The 15,507-nt window shown below is 45.4% G+C and overlaps 2 protein-coding genes and 1 long non-coding RNA gene across 6 annotated transcripts in view; 2 read left to right on the top strand and 1 right to left on the bottom strand.

The window, feature by feature from the left end:
* LOC128845766 (caspase-8-like) overlaps nt 1-6,307 on the top strand; it is a 19,742-nt gene extending 13,435 nt beyond the window's left edge. For both annotated transcript variants that reach the window (XM_054044764.1, XM_054044765.1), the window contains 2 exons: nt 24-513; nt 1,427-6,307. In XM_054044764.1, the coding sequence (XP_053900739.1) occupies nt 24-513; nt 1,427-1,568 (632 nt within the window). In that variant the 3' untranslated portion in view covers nt 1,569-6,307. The remainder of the gene's footprint in view (nt 1-23; nt 514-1,426) is intronic.
* LOC128845769 (uncharacterized) lies at nt 3,144-14,704 on the bottom strand. Its single transcript, XR_008446722.1, has 3 exons — nt 13,962-14,704; nt 7,806-7,902; nt 3,144-3,228 (listed from the first exon to the last, which is right to left on the bottom strand). It is a non-coding gene; the product is annotated as an uncharacterized LOC128845769 (long non-coding RNA).
* Nucleotides 9,787-15,507, top strand: part of CASP8 (caspase 8) — a 21,254-nt gene continuing 15,533 nt past the window's right edge. Inside the window, exon 1 of one of the 3 annotated variants that reach the window (XM_054044766.1) lies at nt 9,787-9,948. The gene's annotated coding sequence lies outside the window, so the exon portion shown is untranslated. Of the gene's footprint in view, nt 9,949-11,981; nt 12,040-14,827; nt 14,932-15,507 lie in introns of those variants that run through there. The other 2 variants (XM_054044769.1, XM_054044767.1) reach the window with 2 other exon arrangements.

The raw sequence follows: 15,507 nt of genomic DNA, 5'->3' as shown, positions 1-15,507 counted from the left end.
CTCCCTCTCCCTTTCTCTTCCAGAGGCTCTGAAAAGGGTCTTTGAGTGGCTTCAATTTGAGACAATTGAGCACCGAAACCTAGAAGCAGAGGAAATCTGTAATACAATCAAAAAGTATAGCAACATGGACCATAGCAACATGGACTGTTTCATTTGCTGCTTACTCTCACATGGCGAAAAAGGTAAAGTACGTGGGACAGACTGGAATTCTGCAGCCGTCAAAGATCTGGTCTCCTGCTTCACTGGATCTGAGTGCCCCTCTCTCGCTGGCAAACCCAAACTCTTCTTTATTCAAGCCTGCCAAGGTAAGAGAGGGCAGAAAAGTATCCCAGTGAAAGAAGATTCTTCTCGACAGCTGGAGACAGATGCTTTGCCCTTGCCTTCCATTCCTGACTGGGCTGATATCCTCATTGGTATGGCTACAGTGGAAGACTTTGAGTGCTACAGATACATAGAGAAAGGCAGCGCGTTCATTCAGTGCCTCTGCAAGGAAATAGAGTCTTTCTGCCCACAGTAAGTACTACTCATATTCCCCGTTTTAATAGCACGTAGAGGACTGATGAATTTGTCCCAGAAACACTTTCTTAAACTAGCTTAGTAGAAACCCACTGACAATAGTACTTTCCACTTACTGTATATAGCTCTTTGCATCTTCAAGCACTGTATGTTCATTAATTAGACCTCACAACCTCTCTTTCACGTCGCTAAGTGTGTATTGTTATTCCTGTTTTACAAATAAGACCGACTTAAAGTGACTTGCCTGAGGTTACATGAATCAGCAGCATACCCAGGATTATATTGCTGTATCTTCAGGCGCCCAGTCCCCAGCTCAATCCTCCACACTGTTCTCCCTCCCCAGCTGTCACCTGTATAGTATTTTACAATATTAAATGACCAATGACTTTGTTCTTCCAATGGGAATTAATGGGAGTCAGTGGAAGCAATCAAATCTTTTTAGTAAAGAACAATGGCAAGAACCTCTCTTCACTAGGCTGCTGGTCTATAAAAAAAAGAATTGCTAGTGTTTTGGTTTAGAAATGAAGGGAAATGGTGTCTGGTGATAAGTCTTGTGTAGCATCATGGAGAGCTGGGTGAGGGATTGTGTTCATTTGTGTTCTCCATATTATCTAAATGCTGTTCCTAACCACTACCAAGAGGGAAGACAAATGTCACTTGGTAGAAAAACTTACACTGAGTGGCCTTTCTGAAATTCTTTTTTCTTCAGATATATGTGGAGTGTAATAGTTACATAGTAGAGTATTCAAACTGGGGGACTAGCCAGGAGTACGGGGAAGCCATTGTCCTTGTCCCAAGGGATCATGGTATCAAGCAAACATGGATAACTTCCCAGACCAGCCTCAAAGGCCTAGTTTGAAAGTACCATGTATTTCTATGTAACTCTTTTTTTCCTTGTAATGTGTTTAAGGTACGTGGATCTGCTGACAATCCTGACACAAGTCAACAAAAAAATGGGAGAAAAAGAGTTTAATGGGAAAAAGCAGATGCCGGAAATAAAATCAACCCTGCGGAGGAAACTGATCTTCCAGGTGCCAACGCTAGACAATTAACCAAAGCAATAAGAAGTCTGAGATACACTAAATTAGGAATTTTGGGATGGATTCAACTTGCAGTTCCAAAAGACAAATGGACTGGATTTGTTCAGTTAGGTCCCAGTCCTGCAAGGTACTGAGGGCCCTCAACTCTCAGATCTCCATCTCTGCAATGACTCAGCGTCCTGACTTCCAGATCTGCAGCTGTCCAAGTCACCAAATGTGCGTAAGCAAAGGGGCTGAGTGACTGACCTGCATCTGTCTACTTTAGTAGGAGTTGAGAGTGCTCAGCACCTTCTAGCATTGACCCCTTGGTCCTGATTTCAAATGAAGACGCACTCTGCAAAATCTTGATTCCCAAACAATGAGGAATTGTACAGTTTCCATTTGTCAATGTTATTCATAGATGATAAGGCCAAAAGGGACCATTGTGATAATCAGGGATCTTAGTTTTCTGAGATAAGAAAATCCCCCAAATTCTCCAGTAAAAAACCATAAAAATCCGTATTTTTCCACAATTAAAATTAAATGCTGAATTTTAGTTTCTCTAGCCACAATATGTATAGCTATCAGTTGAACGCAATGTTTCATTGATATATTTACAATTTTTAAAGCAAGTTCAAAGCCTACCTGTGCCATTGGGTGGGTGTGGCGGGGGGATAGCTCAGTAGTTTGAGCATTAGCCTGCTAAACCCAGCGTTGAGTTCAGTCCTTGAGGGGGCCATTTAGGGATCTGGGGTAAAAATCTGTCTGGGGATTGGTCCTGCTTTGAGCAGGGGGTTGGACTAGATTTGTATGTCTGTATTCTATATTTTCAGAAAATTGTGGGGGGGGTTTAATGCATAAACACTTGAATGATACAGTCACAGTGAATTGTTTCTTTACTGTTGATGGTCCTGCGAGTTCAGCCTCTTGTTTTCATTTCTTTTCATTCAGTTTGTTTAGCACTTTCCATGTGTTCTACAACTGCCTGCCTTTGAATGTAATCTATAGCCTTGCTGCATACAGAACAGAACAGGACATTACCATCAATGTGAAATTTTTCCTTGCCAAACTCAGTGACACAGTCTTCAGGGGTGATTTTTAAAGTTTTTGGCCTCTTTTCATAACTTTAATTACTCACGTCTGGAGGCTGAAGTGAAATTTGGGATGCATTAAAACGCAAACCCCTATATGCTGTTGAGTAACGTCTATACACTGGAAGCAGTTTATTGGAGTATGTTTAGCTATGTACATTTAAAACGCATTCAAAAATCAACCACAAGAGGGGGAGGTTGCACGCATTGAATAAGTGACACCGGTACTTTTAGTAAAATTTAGTTAATAGTTAATATATGTTTTTATTTGTTCACAAAATGTAAAAACTGTTTTTTTACAGAAAATCTCTAAATTCCATGTTTTTCCGTGGCAAATGGATTTCTAGGATCCCTGGTGATCATCTAGTCTGACCCTCCTGTATTGGAGACATAGGACTTTCCTGAATTAATTCCTGTTTCAACTAGAGCATAACTTCTAGAAAAACATTCCGTCTTGGTTTACCAAAGTCCATCTTTACTATCTCAACCCGTGCCCTTCCTGACCCCCCGTCACCTCCAAAAAACCTTCCTTGATTTGCATTCTTGATTTACAGATCTGATCCTGGGAAGATTCCACATGGTTCAGACACAGTTTCCATTACCTGCATGGACAGAGAAAATTAAGCTATACATTACCTAGGGGATCAGGTCTATCGCATGGTTCTCAGGGGAAAAAAAGTCCCTTTGTACAGTGACCATTTAATTAAATCCGCAAGCAGGAAACCACCATTTTAATCATGTTTTGCATTTGTACTTTTTTTACTTAAGGAAATGTTGATTTCTCATTAGTTGGTAACCACCAAAGCCTGTTGACTTGCAACTAAATATAGCCTTTACACTAAATTTGGTGGTAATTTTTGCTAACTGGGAGGATACACTATATCTGTACATATTTATTTAAGCAACAATATAGCTTAACTTATATTTATTCAGCTTCTTTGTTTTGACATTTTTGATTGTTAGAAAATGGTGAATGAGGCATTTTGATTTTAGTAGATGATTAATTTTTTTATTTGTGACCTTTGTCACACTCTATTTGGTGGAAATTCAAATTAAATTAAAATTCAGAAAAACAGCATTTTATTGTTTTTATTAAATAAAATGACCTTAAAAGTGCATAAGAAAAAAGTTTATCAAACCATTTAAAACTAACCAATTTATTAAACAAAGGCAGTATTATCTGTGTTTAATGAATTTAACTGATTTATTTCTGGTTACCATGTCCTTCAAGATTTTAGAACTAGTAGATCTTACTCTCTCAAACTTACTTTTTATTCATAGAGTGGAAGAGAAAAACAGCATTCCTCCTTTTTCAACTTCCAATTGGGTTCTTAACTTTGAATGAGCTAGTACATGAACTGAACTAGTTGAATAAACTGAAATGAAGAAAATATTCTCTCTGCACCTATGAAGATTCAAATTTGTTTAGCACTTAAAAAAAAATGTATTTGTATCCACCCAGACAGTGACCAAGGAACAGGATGATAATATAACACTTTGCATTTCTCTAGCTCCTTCCATGTGAAGGGTACTGATGGGGGTGGGGGTGGGGGTGGGGAAAGAGATAGAAAATACAGGACAATTTGCCCGTTTTTAAGAAAAAGTCAGGACACCTGCAGGAAGGCTTAAATACGGGACATCTCGTCATCCTAGCTATGTTACAGAAAGGAGCAGTATGTCTTACAGAGGGTAATAAGCACATCAGTGGAAGGAGTTATGATTATGCCATAGTTATTAGCAACCTAGTGATCTGTTGGATTCTAACATTTGATTATTTATTAAAACATCTATCAATGATTTACTAATCCTTTATAAATATAGTAAGGCTCCATTTATAAACCTTGTGACTAAGAGAATAGTGTCATGATGCCTTTAAATTAAACATTCTTTTCTATTCCTAAAGATAAGGTTAAATCTGTGAAATTTCTAGAGGTTAGCCTTGTCTCTCCTATACTTGGAGTTCCTTTGCAAATTCTTCAGATTGGATTACAACAGCTGCACATGACACTTACTTGACACTTAGGGTATGGCCACACTTGCAGATGTAGAGCACTGTGAGTTAAATCCGCCTTCGTAGAGCACAGTAGGAAAAGTGCTGCAGTCTGTCCACACTGACAGCTTCAAGCGCACTGGCAGCATTGGGACCGATGCATTATGGGCAGCTATGCCAGCATGCAAGTGACGGCAACGTGCTTTTCAAATGGGGGTGTGGTGGAGTGGAGTGTGACAGGGAGTGTGTTGTGTGTAGGTGGGGGGGAGAGAGAATGGGTTTTTGGGGTGCTAAGAGTGTGTCAGCATGCTGTCTCGTAAGTTCAGACCCTCCACCCTCTCTCCTCTTTCTCACTCACTCAAAGCAAACAGTAAATGTTTGCTTTTCTCAGAGCTGATAAGCAGCTGGCTTCTCCGCAACGGAGCTTTGAAAGGGCATTTCCGCATTTCTGCAGCCGATTTCACAACAATGACAAGAGTGGCCACTTGACTTAAGGGGATTATGGGACGTTTCCGGAGGCTGATCACAGCGCAGTAACGCAACACCTCATCCACACTGACACTGCGGCGCTCCAGCAGGGGTGCAGCAAACGTTATTCCACTCGCCGATGTGCAGTACCAGCAGCACTGTAGCTGCGGAGTCAGAGCGCTCTACATGCCTTGCCAGTGTGGACGGGGAGTGAGCTAGGGCGCCTGGGGCTGCTTTATTGCGCTGTAACTCGCAAGTGTAGCCAAGGTCTTACACAGCATATACTTTCAGATGCAGTTGTCTGGAATGTGGATGCTGTTGGAAAGCGGGAAACGCTGAGATTAAGTGAGGTAGGAGCCGATAGTTGTTCTGTAATAAAAGTAAGAGAAACCCTCACAGAACAGCAGTGAGATTTATCTTGAATTTTATTTGTGCTTCTGTGACCATGGGTTTTAGGTGATTTACCAGGGCTCAATCTGGGCATCTATATTTTGAGAGTTAATTGGATGTGGAAACAGGAAAATAGAAGTTTCGATGCAGATATTTGAAATGTTATTGGTTTATACCACTGTATGTGTGGCTGTGGATTTTTCTAAGAAGAGAGGGGCATAGTGGCGCTGGGGGGCAAATGGGAAGGAAAGGTGATTTTGGTCTTGGCAGGAGAGCGCTGCTGCAAGTTGAACTGTGTGAACAAAGCATTCCTACAGCTGTGCGGCCTGTCTGAGCCTTTCTGCCTTCATCCCAGCTGACCAGGTCATCGTGAACCACTCTTGGTTCGGGATTTGGTGCAGTACCCTACATCTAGTCCAAGTCCTTGTGTCATAACTATAAAGGGAAGGGTAACAACCCTCCTGTGTACAATACTATAAAATCCCTCCTGGCCAGAAACACCAAAATCCTTTTACCTGTAATGGGTTAAAGAGCTCAGGTAACCTGGCTGACACCTAATCCAAAGAACCAATAAGAAAACAAGATACTTTCAAATCTTGGGGAGGGAGAAGGCTTTTATTTGTGTGCTCTTTGTTTTGGGGGTTGTTCGCTCTTGAAACTAAAAGGAACGGAACATCAATCCATGCTCTCCAAATCTGTCTAAACAAGTCTCTCATATTTCAAACTTGTAAGTAACAGCCAGGCAAGGCGTGTTAGTTTTATCTTTGTTTTCTCAACTTGTAAATGTTCCTTTGCTAAAGGAAGGTTTATCCCTGCTTTGCTGTAACTTTAAAAGTAAGGTGAGAGGGGGTTCCTCTGGGCTCTTTAAATCTAATTACCCTGTAAAGTTATTTTCCATCCTGATTTTACAAAAATATTTTTTATCCTTTTCTTTAATTAAAATTCTTCTTTTAAAAACCTAATTAATTTTTCATTGTTTTAAGATCCAAGGGTTTTGGATCTGTGTTCACCAGAACTAATTGGTAAGGGTATACTCTCAAGCCTACCCAAAAAACGGGGTGTAAGGTCTCAAATCTGCCCAGAAAAGGGGGGGTTAAAAACTTAAAAAATATTTTAAAAAAGGCAAAGTTCCAAGTGGCTCTCCTCTAAAATTTAAAACACGCTTGGTGGTGGCAGCTTACTGTTAACCTAAGCTGGTAAATAAGCTTAGGGGGCTTTCATGCGGGTCCCCACATCTGTACCCTAAAGTTCAGAGTGGGGAAAAAAATCTTAACACCTTGTAAAACAGGCGTGATGATGGGGCGAGCTCCGAGGTTCAGTTCTGGTCCCTGGTTTGGTGGTAGTTGGTCTAGAGCCACTTAATCCACTCTCTGCACTGGTCACTGGTCCAGTAAATTTCCAACACTGCCAGCATCTTTGCTATTTGCCGGTAGGCCTAGTCATTCCTGGTACTCTTACTAAAACTGAGTGCCTTGCTCGCCTCACACCGGAGATTCACCAAAATCTGTCTATGTTCCTGCAATCAGGAGCATGCTTGGAAAAGGACTTATTCTGGTTAGTGGCCATGGCAAAGTCAGAAGAATGTTCATTGTGTTTGCATCTTAGCGATCAGAATAAAATGGAAGGGTTAATAAACACCAAGCTGTCCTTGAACAAACAGAGAAGCCTCTGTTATCTGGGAGTCAACTGGTGAGGGCTAGAGAGGACAAAGAAAACCCACCTAAGGGGTTGTGGGAAAGCACTGGCAGACTCCCAGGGCCTGAGTCCACATGGTGAAACAATAGGGCTTGAACCCTGGTTCCTGTTTTAGACGTAGGCTCAGACCCTCCACCCCCGAAAGGTTCTATGACCTTGGGTCTGAGCCACAATCCAAGACATTTGTGTGTAGACAGAAGGGGGGGTAGCACCTGAGCCTGAGTCTCAGCCTGGGCTTGCATTGCAGTGTAGACATACCCTCAGATATTATTATGATAGGCAGCAGTGTAGATAGGCAGATAGATAAGTGTTAGCAAGAGTCATACTGAACAGAAAAGTGTTTTGTTTTGTTTTGTTTTTTGTGGTCCTAATACTTTTGAGTAGAAAATTCTGCTTCATTGCTTTGTTTGGGAAGTCCCTAAATTTCATTCGTGGGCTTCCCCCCCAATCTTTTTCTCTTGCAGTAAAACAACTACTCACCATGACACCACTTTGGGAATTTCCCCACCCAATATGCTATTTTAAGTGCCACAGATTTTCTGTTTTTTTGTTCTTTTTGCAGATTTTCTGTAGGTAGAAAACTTTTTCCAGGCAGCACCTTTATTCCTACCTTGGCCTGAATCATCCTTTACTTACATTGGTTTTACATCCGTGGATTTGCACTTGATTTATACAGCAGTATGTGATTGTAGAATTAATGCAAAAGCTGCTCTTCCTTCAGGAGTTGTGTTCACTAGAAAATTAGGAGTTAATACAATGTTAAATGTGACTTTGCAATCAGTCAGACTGGCCCAAGCCTAAAACCCAGATCTGAAGATATCCCACCCCTGACATGCCTAAAATGACCTTATGTCTATGTTTTTCACCTGATGTAATAGGATCTTCTTTTGGAACACCTAGGATGTCCTAGGGTTTATTATTATTATTATTATTAATCTATAAAAACCATTTTTCTTTGATCATGTAAAATGCTTGTTCAAGATGTAATGCTATACTGAGTAGAATTTTCTCTGTGTTTACAAGGAACAAACAGTCCAGTGGAATGGGTGTTCACTGTGATGAACAGTTTTTTAAGGGCAGAGAAATGCCAAGTAAATGTGGAGGCTATCAAAGCTATTCATTAGCTCAGAAGGAATGTTACCAACACTCGTTGAGTGTTTCTGGATAGAAATAGAGAGCTGGAAGGGCCCTTGAGAAGTCATCAAGTCCAGCCCCTGGCATGTAAACCTTAGTGGCTCTCAACCTTTCCAGACTACTGTACCCCGTTCAGGAGTCTGATTTGTCTTGTGTGCCCCCAAGTTTCACCTCACTTAAAAACTACTTACTTACAAAATCAGACATAAAAATACAAAGAGTCACAGCACACGGGTACTGAAACACTGCTTACTTTCTAATTTAATTAGAATTATATAATTATAAAATAAATCAGTTGGAATATACATATTGATTGTACTTACATTTCAGTATACAGAGCAGTATGAACTTGAATTAATATGCAAACTAGATACCATTAACTTTGCCTTGCATAGCGCCTCGGAGTGGCTAGGTCATTACACAAATTGAATCTATTTCCCCAAATTAAGTATCCTCATACCTTTTTGTCAAATGTCTGAAATGGGCCATCTTGCTCATAACTACAAAAGTTTTTCTCCTGCTGATAATAGCGCATCTTAATTAATTCGCCTCTTAGAGTTGGTTTGGCAACTTCCATCTTTTCATGTTCTCTGTATGTGTATATATACATATATCTTCTTATTATATGTTCCATTCTATGCACCTGAAGAAGTGAGCTGTAGCCCACGAAAGCTTATGCTGAAATAAATTGGTTAGTCTCTAAGGTGCCACAAGTACTCCTGGTCTTTTTGCGGATACAGACTAACACGGCTGCTACTCTGAAACCTATGAAATTTTAGTTTGCATTGATTTTGCTAGTGCTTTTTATGTAGGCATTGTAAAAGTAGGCAAATATCTAGAAGAGTTGATGTACCCTCTAGAAGACCTCTGCCTACCCCCGGGGTATGTGTATCCCTGGTTGAGAACCGCTGTCTTAGACTATCTCTGACTGGTGTTTTTCCCACCAGTTCTTAAACATGTCCAATTATGGTGATGCCACAACCTCCCTTGGAAGCCTATTCCAGAGTTTAACTATCCTTATAGTTTTTTCCTAATATCTAATTATCTGCTGCAGATTAAGTCTAGTACTTCTTGTCCTACCTTCAGTGGATATGTAGAACAACTAATCACAGTCCTTAACATATTTGAAGACTGTTCAGCTCATTCAGACATGAAGTGATTGAAAAAAATCCACTGTCCTGTGGAATATGCACATCACTGCTGTTGAGTCAGAAGCTGGCCATAATGGCCCCAGCACACATCTAAAACAACCCGCCAAAACTGCACTTTTGAGCATTCCACATTGTTTATGATTTTGAAAATATGGTGAAATGGCTCACAAGTGTGTTAGGATTTCCGGGTGGTGTATCTTTTGGGGGTGGGGGTGGAGAAGGAAATGACATTACAAGGCTCTGACTCCCCCATGCCACGCCCCTTAAAACATACTGCTCAAGCAATGTGGTTACAGGAATAACATGCGTCTTAATGCATAACACTTCCCATCAGCAGCCAGGCAATCCAGGCGACCAGGAAGTCTTGAGTTAGATTGTGTGTATACTGCTTGCCTTCATGTGAAAATGTGGCTGAGTTACCACTAACCTTAAAAGCAGCCTGGAGAACCGACTGCAGCGAAGACCGTGAGGTGGGACAACTTTGTAGTTAAAACGTAAGTACCAAGTACCTCAGGAGCTGGCTTTAGAACGGTTGGTGCCCTTTCAAAGGTGACTCATGCTGCCTGTGAATATACAGCTGTCACTTTAGTAAGGTACCTCTCGGATTGCTCAGAAGCAATTTTGTTCCAGCCTAAAAAAGGCTCATTGGGAGCCACACATTGCCAGCTATTTCTGAAATGATTTTTTAAAATTAATCTTAGGATAATATTTTTATTAATATCTCAGGGTAAAGCCTGAGGTCTTTCTCCCTGTTCTCAGTGACTCTGGTGAACTCTCATTGACGTCAGTGGGAGTTTGCATGAAGAAGGACTGGGCTGGTCATTTGTGTTTCAAGGAACAAAGGCCAGCCGAATTTATTTTTAAGGGACAGCAGCACATAATATTCTGCTTGTAGTGCAAAAATCAGAAATACAGAACTTTTACTTTTCAGAGTGGTGTTAGTCTGTATCAGCAAAAACAACGAGGCGTCCTTGTGGCACCTTAGAGACTAACACATTTATTTGGGCATAAGCTTTTGTGGGCAAAACCCACTTCATCAGATGCATGGAGTGGAAAATACAGAAATTTTACTTGTTTAGCAGTAATCTGCTTGGCACTGTACAGACACACAGGATGCCATACAACCTAAAAATCATCTATTTGTTTATATCCTGCAAAGTATTACTATTATCATTTATTATTATTTGTATTACCATGGTCCCTAGGATTCATAGTCAATGACTAGGATCCCCTGGTGCTAGGTGCTGTACAATTACAGAACAAAAAGATTATCCCTGTCCCAAAGAGCTCAAAGTCTCATCTTTTTGGCAACACAGAAGGTTCTATAGTGATATGGGAAATAGGACACGAGGCATCAAATAAGGGGATGTTCCTTTAAGATATGGCACAGATGGTTTCATCAGTAAGGAGTAAGACTCTGAGTCAGCAAAGCACTTAAGCCATGTGCTTAACTTTAAATACGTACTTAAAGCCATCCCTAGGACTAACTAAAGATTTTGATATTTGGCATGTGGTGTCTAATCCATTTTACCGCAGAAGAAGGCCATTCATTAAAAGTTGACTATAAGCACTAGGTACAGCAGGGATTCTCAAACTGGGGGTGCCCCCCCCCCAAGGAGGTCACAAGGTTATTACATGGGGGGGGGGTCGCAAGCTGTCAGCCTCCACCCCAAACCCTGCTTTTCCTCCAACATTTATAATGGTGTTAAATATATTAAAAAACACTCACAGGCTTGTTATGTCAAATGGGTCACCAGTACAAAAGTTTGAGAATCACTGGGATACAGCTTGCTGTAAACTGACTTGATATGAAACTCCATTTAAATTGTGTTAATCTATAAAGTTCTTCATTGCTCTTGATTTTCTTAAGGTGAAAAAACATACTTTGCTTCTTTATGGTGCATTAAGAAGGCAGGAAAACCTGGGGTGGGTTTGGGCATATCTGCGTTGTTGTTTTAAATTAGAAAATTCAGATATTTTGTAACCCTGAAACGCCAGAAGATTGACAGATTATTGGGTTTATAGTAGCTATTAAATTCAAATGCCTGAGAAACACTTGCGATATCTTTGTTAAAGATCCAGTACTTTTTTATTGAGGAGGGGAAGGAGGAAAAAAATCACAATATACATTTGATCAGTGTTTAATTTGTAATGAAAGAGATGCTGGGGCTCACGCTATGAACTACCAAGCCAAGAGGTGATCGGCCAGGCCTAGAGATGCCAGGGATCAGCTCTGGCACAAATTAAGCTCCGCACTTGAGACCTCCCGTGAGTCATCTCCCAGCAGCAGGAAGGAACTTTGCATTCCCCTACTTCCAAGGTTAACAAAACACCCAGCGCACCTGGCCCCAAGGGGCAGGCAGGGCGTGTGGAGAAATGCACCCAGCACCAAGGCAAGAAGCTGGGGCCGCCACTCTCCCGCCCAGCCAGTGCTTCATGTGTGCCCGGGGCTCAGCCCGGGCATGTCTTTCCCTGCAGCTCAGGCCCTGCCCCCGCTCCCCGCCTCTGAAAGGGTTGGGCTTGGGATCCCAGCCAGCGCCGCGCCGCGCCTGTTCGGCCCCCAGCGGCATGAGCGTGCGGGGCAGGTGAGGCGGGCAGCCCTGATTGACGGGGGAGGGAGGTTTTTAGACCGCCGAGGGCGCCGTGGCGGCTTCTCCGGGCGGTCGCTGCTGGCGTGTGGCGGGGCAGGGGGAGGCCCGGGGCGGCCGGGCTGGGCGCTGCGCTGGGGGAGGCGGCGCGGCTGCTCAGGCTGCCCGGGAAGGCAGACGGTGGAGCCGGCTGGAGCTGCGGGCGCCGCTCCGGCTGCTAAAGCCCGGGCTGGCGGGCGCGCCCCGGGAGAGGCTGCAGTGGGGCAGCGCCCCCTTGCTCGGGGGGGCCGGGCGCGCTGCTTCCGGGCCGGGCCGGGCCGGGCGGGAGCGGCCTCTGGCGTTAGGCGGGTTCTCGTTGTCCGGGTACCCGGCTCGAGGCTCTCAGCGCGGCCCAGCGCCTGGAGCCCTGGCCTGGGGGCGCGGGCTGGTGTCCCTGGCGCTGGCCTCTGGGGGAGCTGGAGCGAGGCTCTGTGCCTCAGTGGCCCCCGCTGTAAAATGGGGCTAATGGCTCATACTCGCCCTTGTGAAGTGCTTTAAAGGCGCCTGAGGAGAAGTGCCGAGGAAGGGCCAGGGCGCGGGGCACAGGGCTCGTGCTGTCAGGGGGCGAGAGGCGCCGCTTGGAGATTACATCCAGCGGTGGCTTCGGGTTTCCTGGCCCTCCCCTGCCTTGTCCCCGAAGGGCTGGTGGCAGAAGTCAGCGAGTGAAATAAGGGGGAAGGCACAGACTTGCCAACTTTCTAAGGCACAAAACTGAACGCTTGCCCTGCCCTGAGACCCCCCCCACTTCAAACACCCGCCCCCCCACTCGCTCTCCCCACCCTCACTCATTTTCACTCGCTGGGGCAGGGGGGGTTGGAGTGCAGGAGGGGGTGAGGGTTCTGGCTGGGGGTGCGGGCTCTGCAGTGGGGCTGGGAATGCAGGAGGAGCTCTGAGCTGGGGCCAAGGGGTTCAGGGTGTGGGAGGGGGCTCAGGGCTGGGGTTGGGGTGTGGGAGGGGGTGCGGCTCGGGGAGGAAATTAGGGTGTTGGAGGGGGCTCAGGGCTGGGGGTTGGGGTGTGGGAGGGAGTTAGAGTGCAGGAGGGGGCTCCGACCTGGGGTGGGGGTACAGGAGAGGGTTCGGCCTGTGGGCTCCAGCTGGGTAGCGCTTATCTCAGGCAGCTCCCGGTTGGCAGCGTAGCTGGCCTAAGGCAGGTTCCCTCTGCCTGCCCTGGCTCCACGCTGCTCCCAGGAGTGGCCAGCATGACTGGTACCTAGGTAGAGGCGCAGCCAGGTGGCTCTGCGCAGTGCCTGCTGTGATGGATTGGATCACAGAAACCCCCCTGGGAACTGCCACCTGATGTGCCAAGACTACTTCTGCCCCTGCTTTCCCTGCCAGCTTGAGACTCCAGCACCCTATCTTGTTGAGCCAGACACACCAGTCTGCTCCAACTAGACCCAGGGTCTTGAACCACCTGCCCCAAAGCTGCAGACTTAACTGAAAGCAACTTCCAGAAGTGTTCCTGTTTTTAATGCTCAGATGCCCAACTCCCAATGGGGTCTAAACCCCAAATAAATCTGTTTTACTCTATAAAGCTTATACAGGGTAAACATATAAATTGTTCACCCTCTATAACACTGATAGAGAGATATGCACAGCTGTTTGCGCCCCCCCCCCACGTATTAATACATACTCTGGGTTAATTAATAAGTAAAAAGAGATTTTATTAAATACAGAAAGTAGGATTTAAGTGGTTCCAAGTAGTAACAGACAGGACAAAGTGAATTACTAAGCAAAATAAAATAAAACACGCAAGTCTGCGTCTAATACAGTAAGACAGCTGAGTACAGATAAAAACCTCACCAATTCCAGTAAGCTTCCTTTTACAGACTAGTCTCCTAGTCTGGGTCCAGCAATCACTCTCACCTCCTGTAGTTACTGACCTTTGTTCCAGTCTCTTTCAGGTATCCTTGGGGTGGAGAGGCTCTCTCTTTAGCCAGCTGAAGACCAAATGGAGGGGTCTCCCACAAGTTTAAATAGACTTTCTCTTGTGGGGGGAGACCCCCCTCCTCTCTCCTATGCAAAGTCCAGCTCCAAGATGGAGTCACATGGGCAAGTCGCATGATTGAGTTTCTAACCAGTCAAGCCACATTCCTGGGAAAGCTCCGATGTGGATTGGCATCTTAAAGTTCATTGCTGGCTTAAGTGGTTCTTGATTGGGCATTTAATTTGCACATTCCTTTTTCAATAGAAATCAAACAAGTATACAGCCATATTACTAACTTCAAGTACAAAAATGATACATGCATACAAATAGGAGGAATGTATTCCGTAGATCATAACATAGATGTGTTACATGGCATATGTAGCATAAAACATATTCCAGTTATATCATATATATATTCATAAGCATATTCCCATGAAGACTTATGGGATACACTGTCACACCCGTGCCTGCAGACGCTGCCCCCACAGCTTCTATTGGCTGCAGTTCCTGTCCAATGGAAGCTGTGGATCACCCCTGCGTCCAGGGGCTGCAGGGACATGCCGGCCACTTCCGGGAGATGCGCAGAAGTCAATTGAGATTTATCACCGACCTCAGTGGGTGTAGGACAGGGGTTGGCAACTAATGGCACACTGCTGCCTGTCGGGGTCCCGTTCATCCCGCTGCTGGGCTGAGTGGGGCCGGTGGCCGGGACCCCGGCAGCGTGCCATTAAAAATCCGGCCCTCCCGCCAGCATTTGCACATGCTTTCCTGACCTCTGTTACTTCCAGTGGGAGGTTGTGTTTCCGGGTTAGCACGTCCATACCGCTACCTGGTGTCCGCGGAGTCAGTGGCCCTGGAAGCAGCCCCACCGGCGGGGGCAGGAAGAAGGACCTGGCCCCACAGGAGTTGCAGCGCCCACGAGGCCTGTAAGTGGGGAAGGGTCCCAGGTCCCAAATGCGCTGTGCACCAGCCCACCCCGAGCATGGCCAACTCCACTCCCTGGACTCAGGCAGGCTGCCCCAGGGTTGGAGCCCCGGGGCCAGGATGAGCTCGGCTCTGTACTGGGGCAGGCCGCGTCCCACAGCCCGAACCCGGGGGCTGTGGCTCGCCGTCTGCTGGACCCTGGGAACAGCTGGGTCGCGCCTCTTTCCCCACCCCAGGTCACTGGACCCTGCTCCCCTCCAGCATTGAGGGTACAACCCAGGAGTCCAGAGCCCTAGTCTCTGTTTGCCCCCCACCCCCTAGAATAGCTAGAGCCCAGCTGGAAACCTAGGAATCCAGAGTCCTTGCTCCCAGCACTCCTCCCCTGAGCGTCAGATACAAGCCCCTTCCGGGAGCCCTGGAGTCCCAACTCCCACCCCGCTCCCCGCCCTATCCCCCCCACCTCCCCCAAGCCCCTGCCGTGATCCCTGCACCCCCCTCACATGCCCCCAGCCCTCTCCCCTGACTCCTACACCCCCCTCACATACCCCCAGCCCTCTCCCCTGATTCCTGCACCCTCC

Source organism: Malaclemys terrapin, chromosome 11 (genome assembly GCF_027887155.1).
Source record: "Malaclemys terrapin pileata isolate rMalTer1 chromosome 11, rMalTer1.hap1, whole genome shotgun sequence".
NCBI lineage: Eukaryota > Metazoa > Chordata > Testudines > Emydidae > Malaclemys > Malaclemys terrapin.
This window is presented reverse-complemented; position numbering and strand designations above follow the sequence as displayed.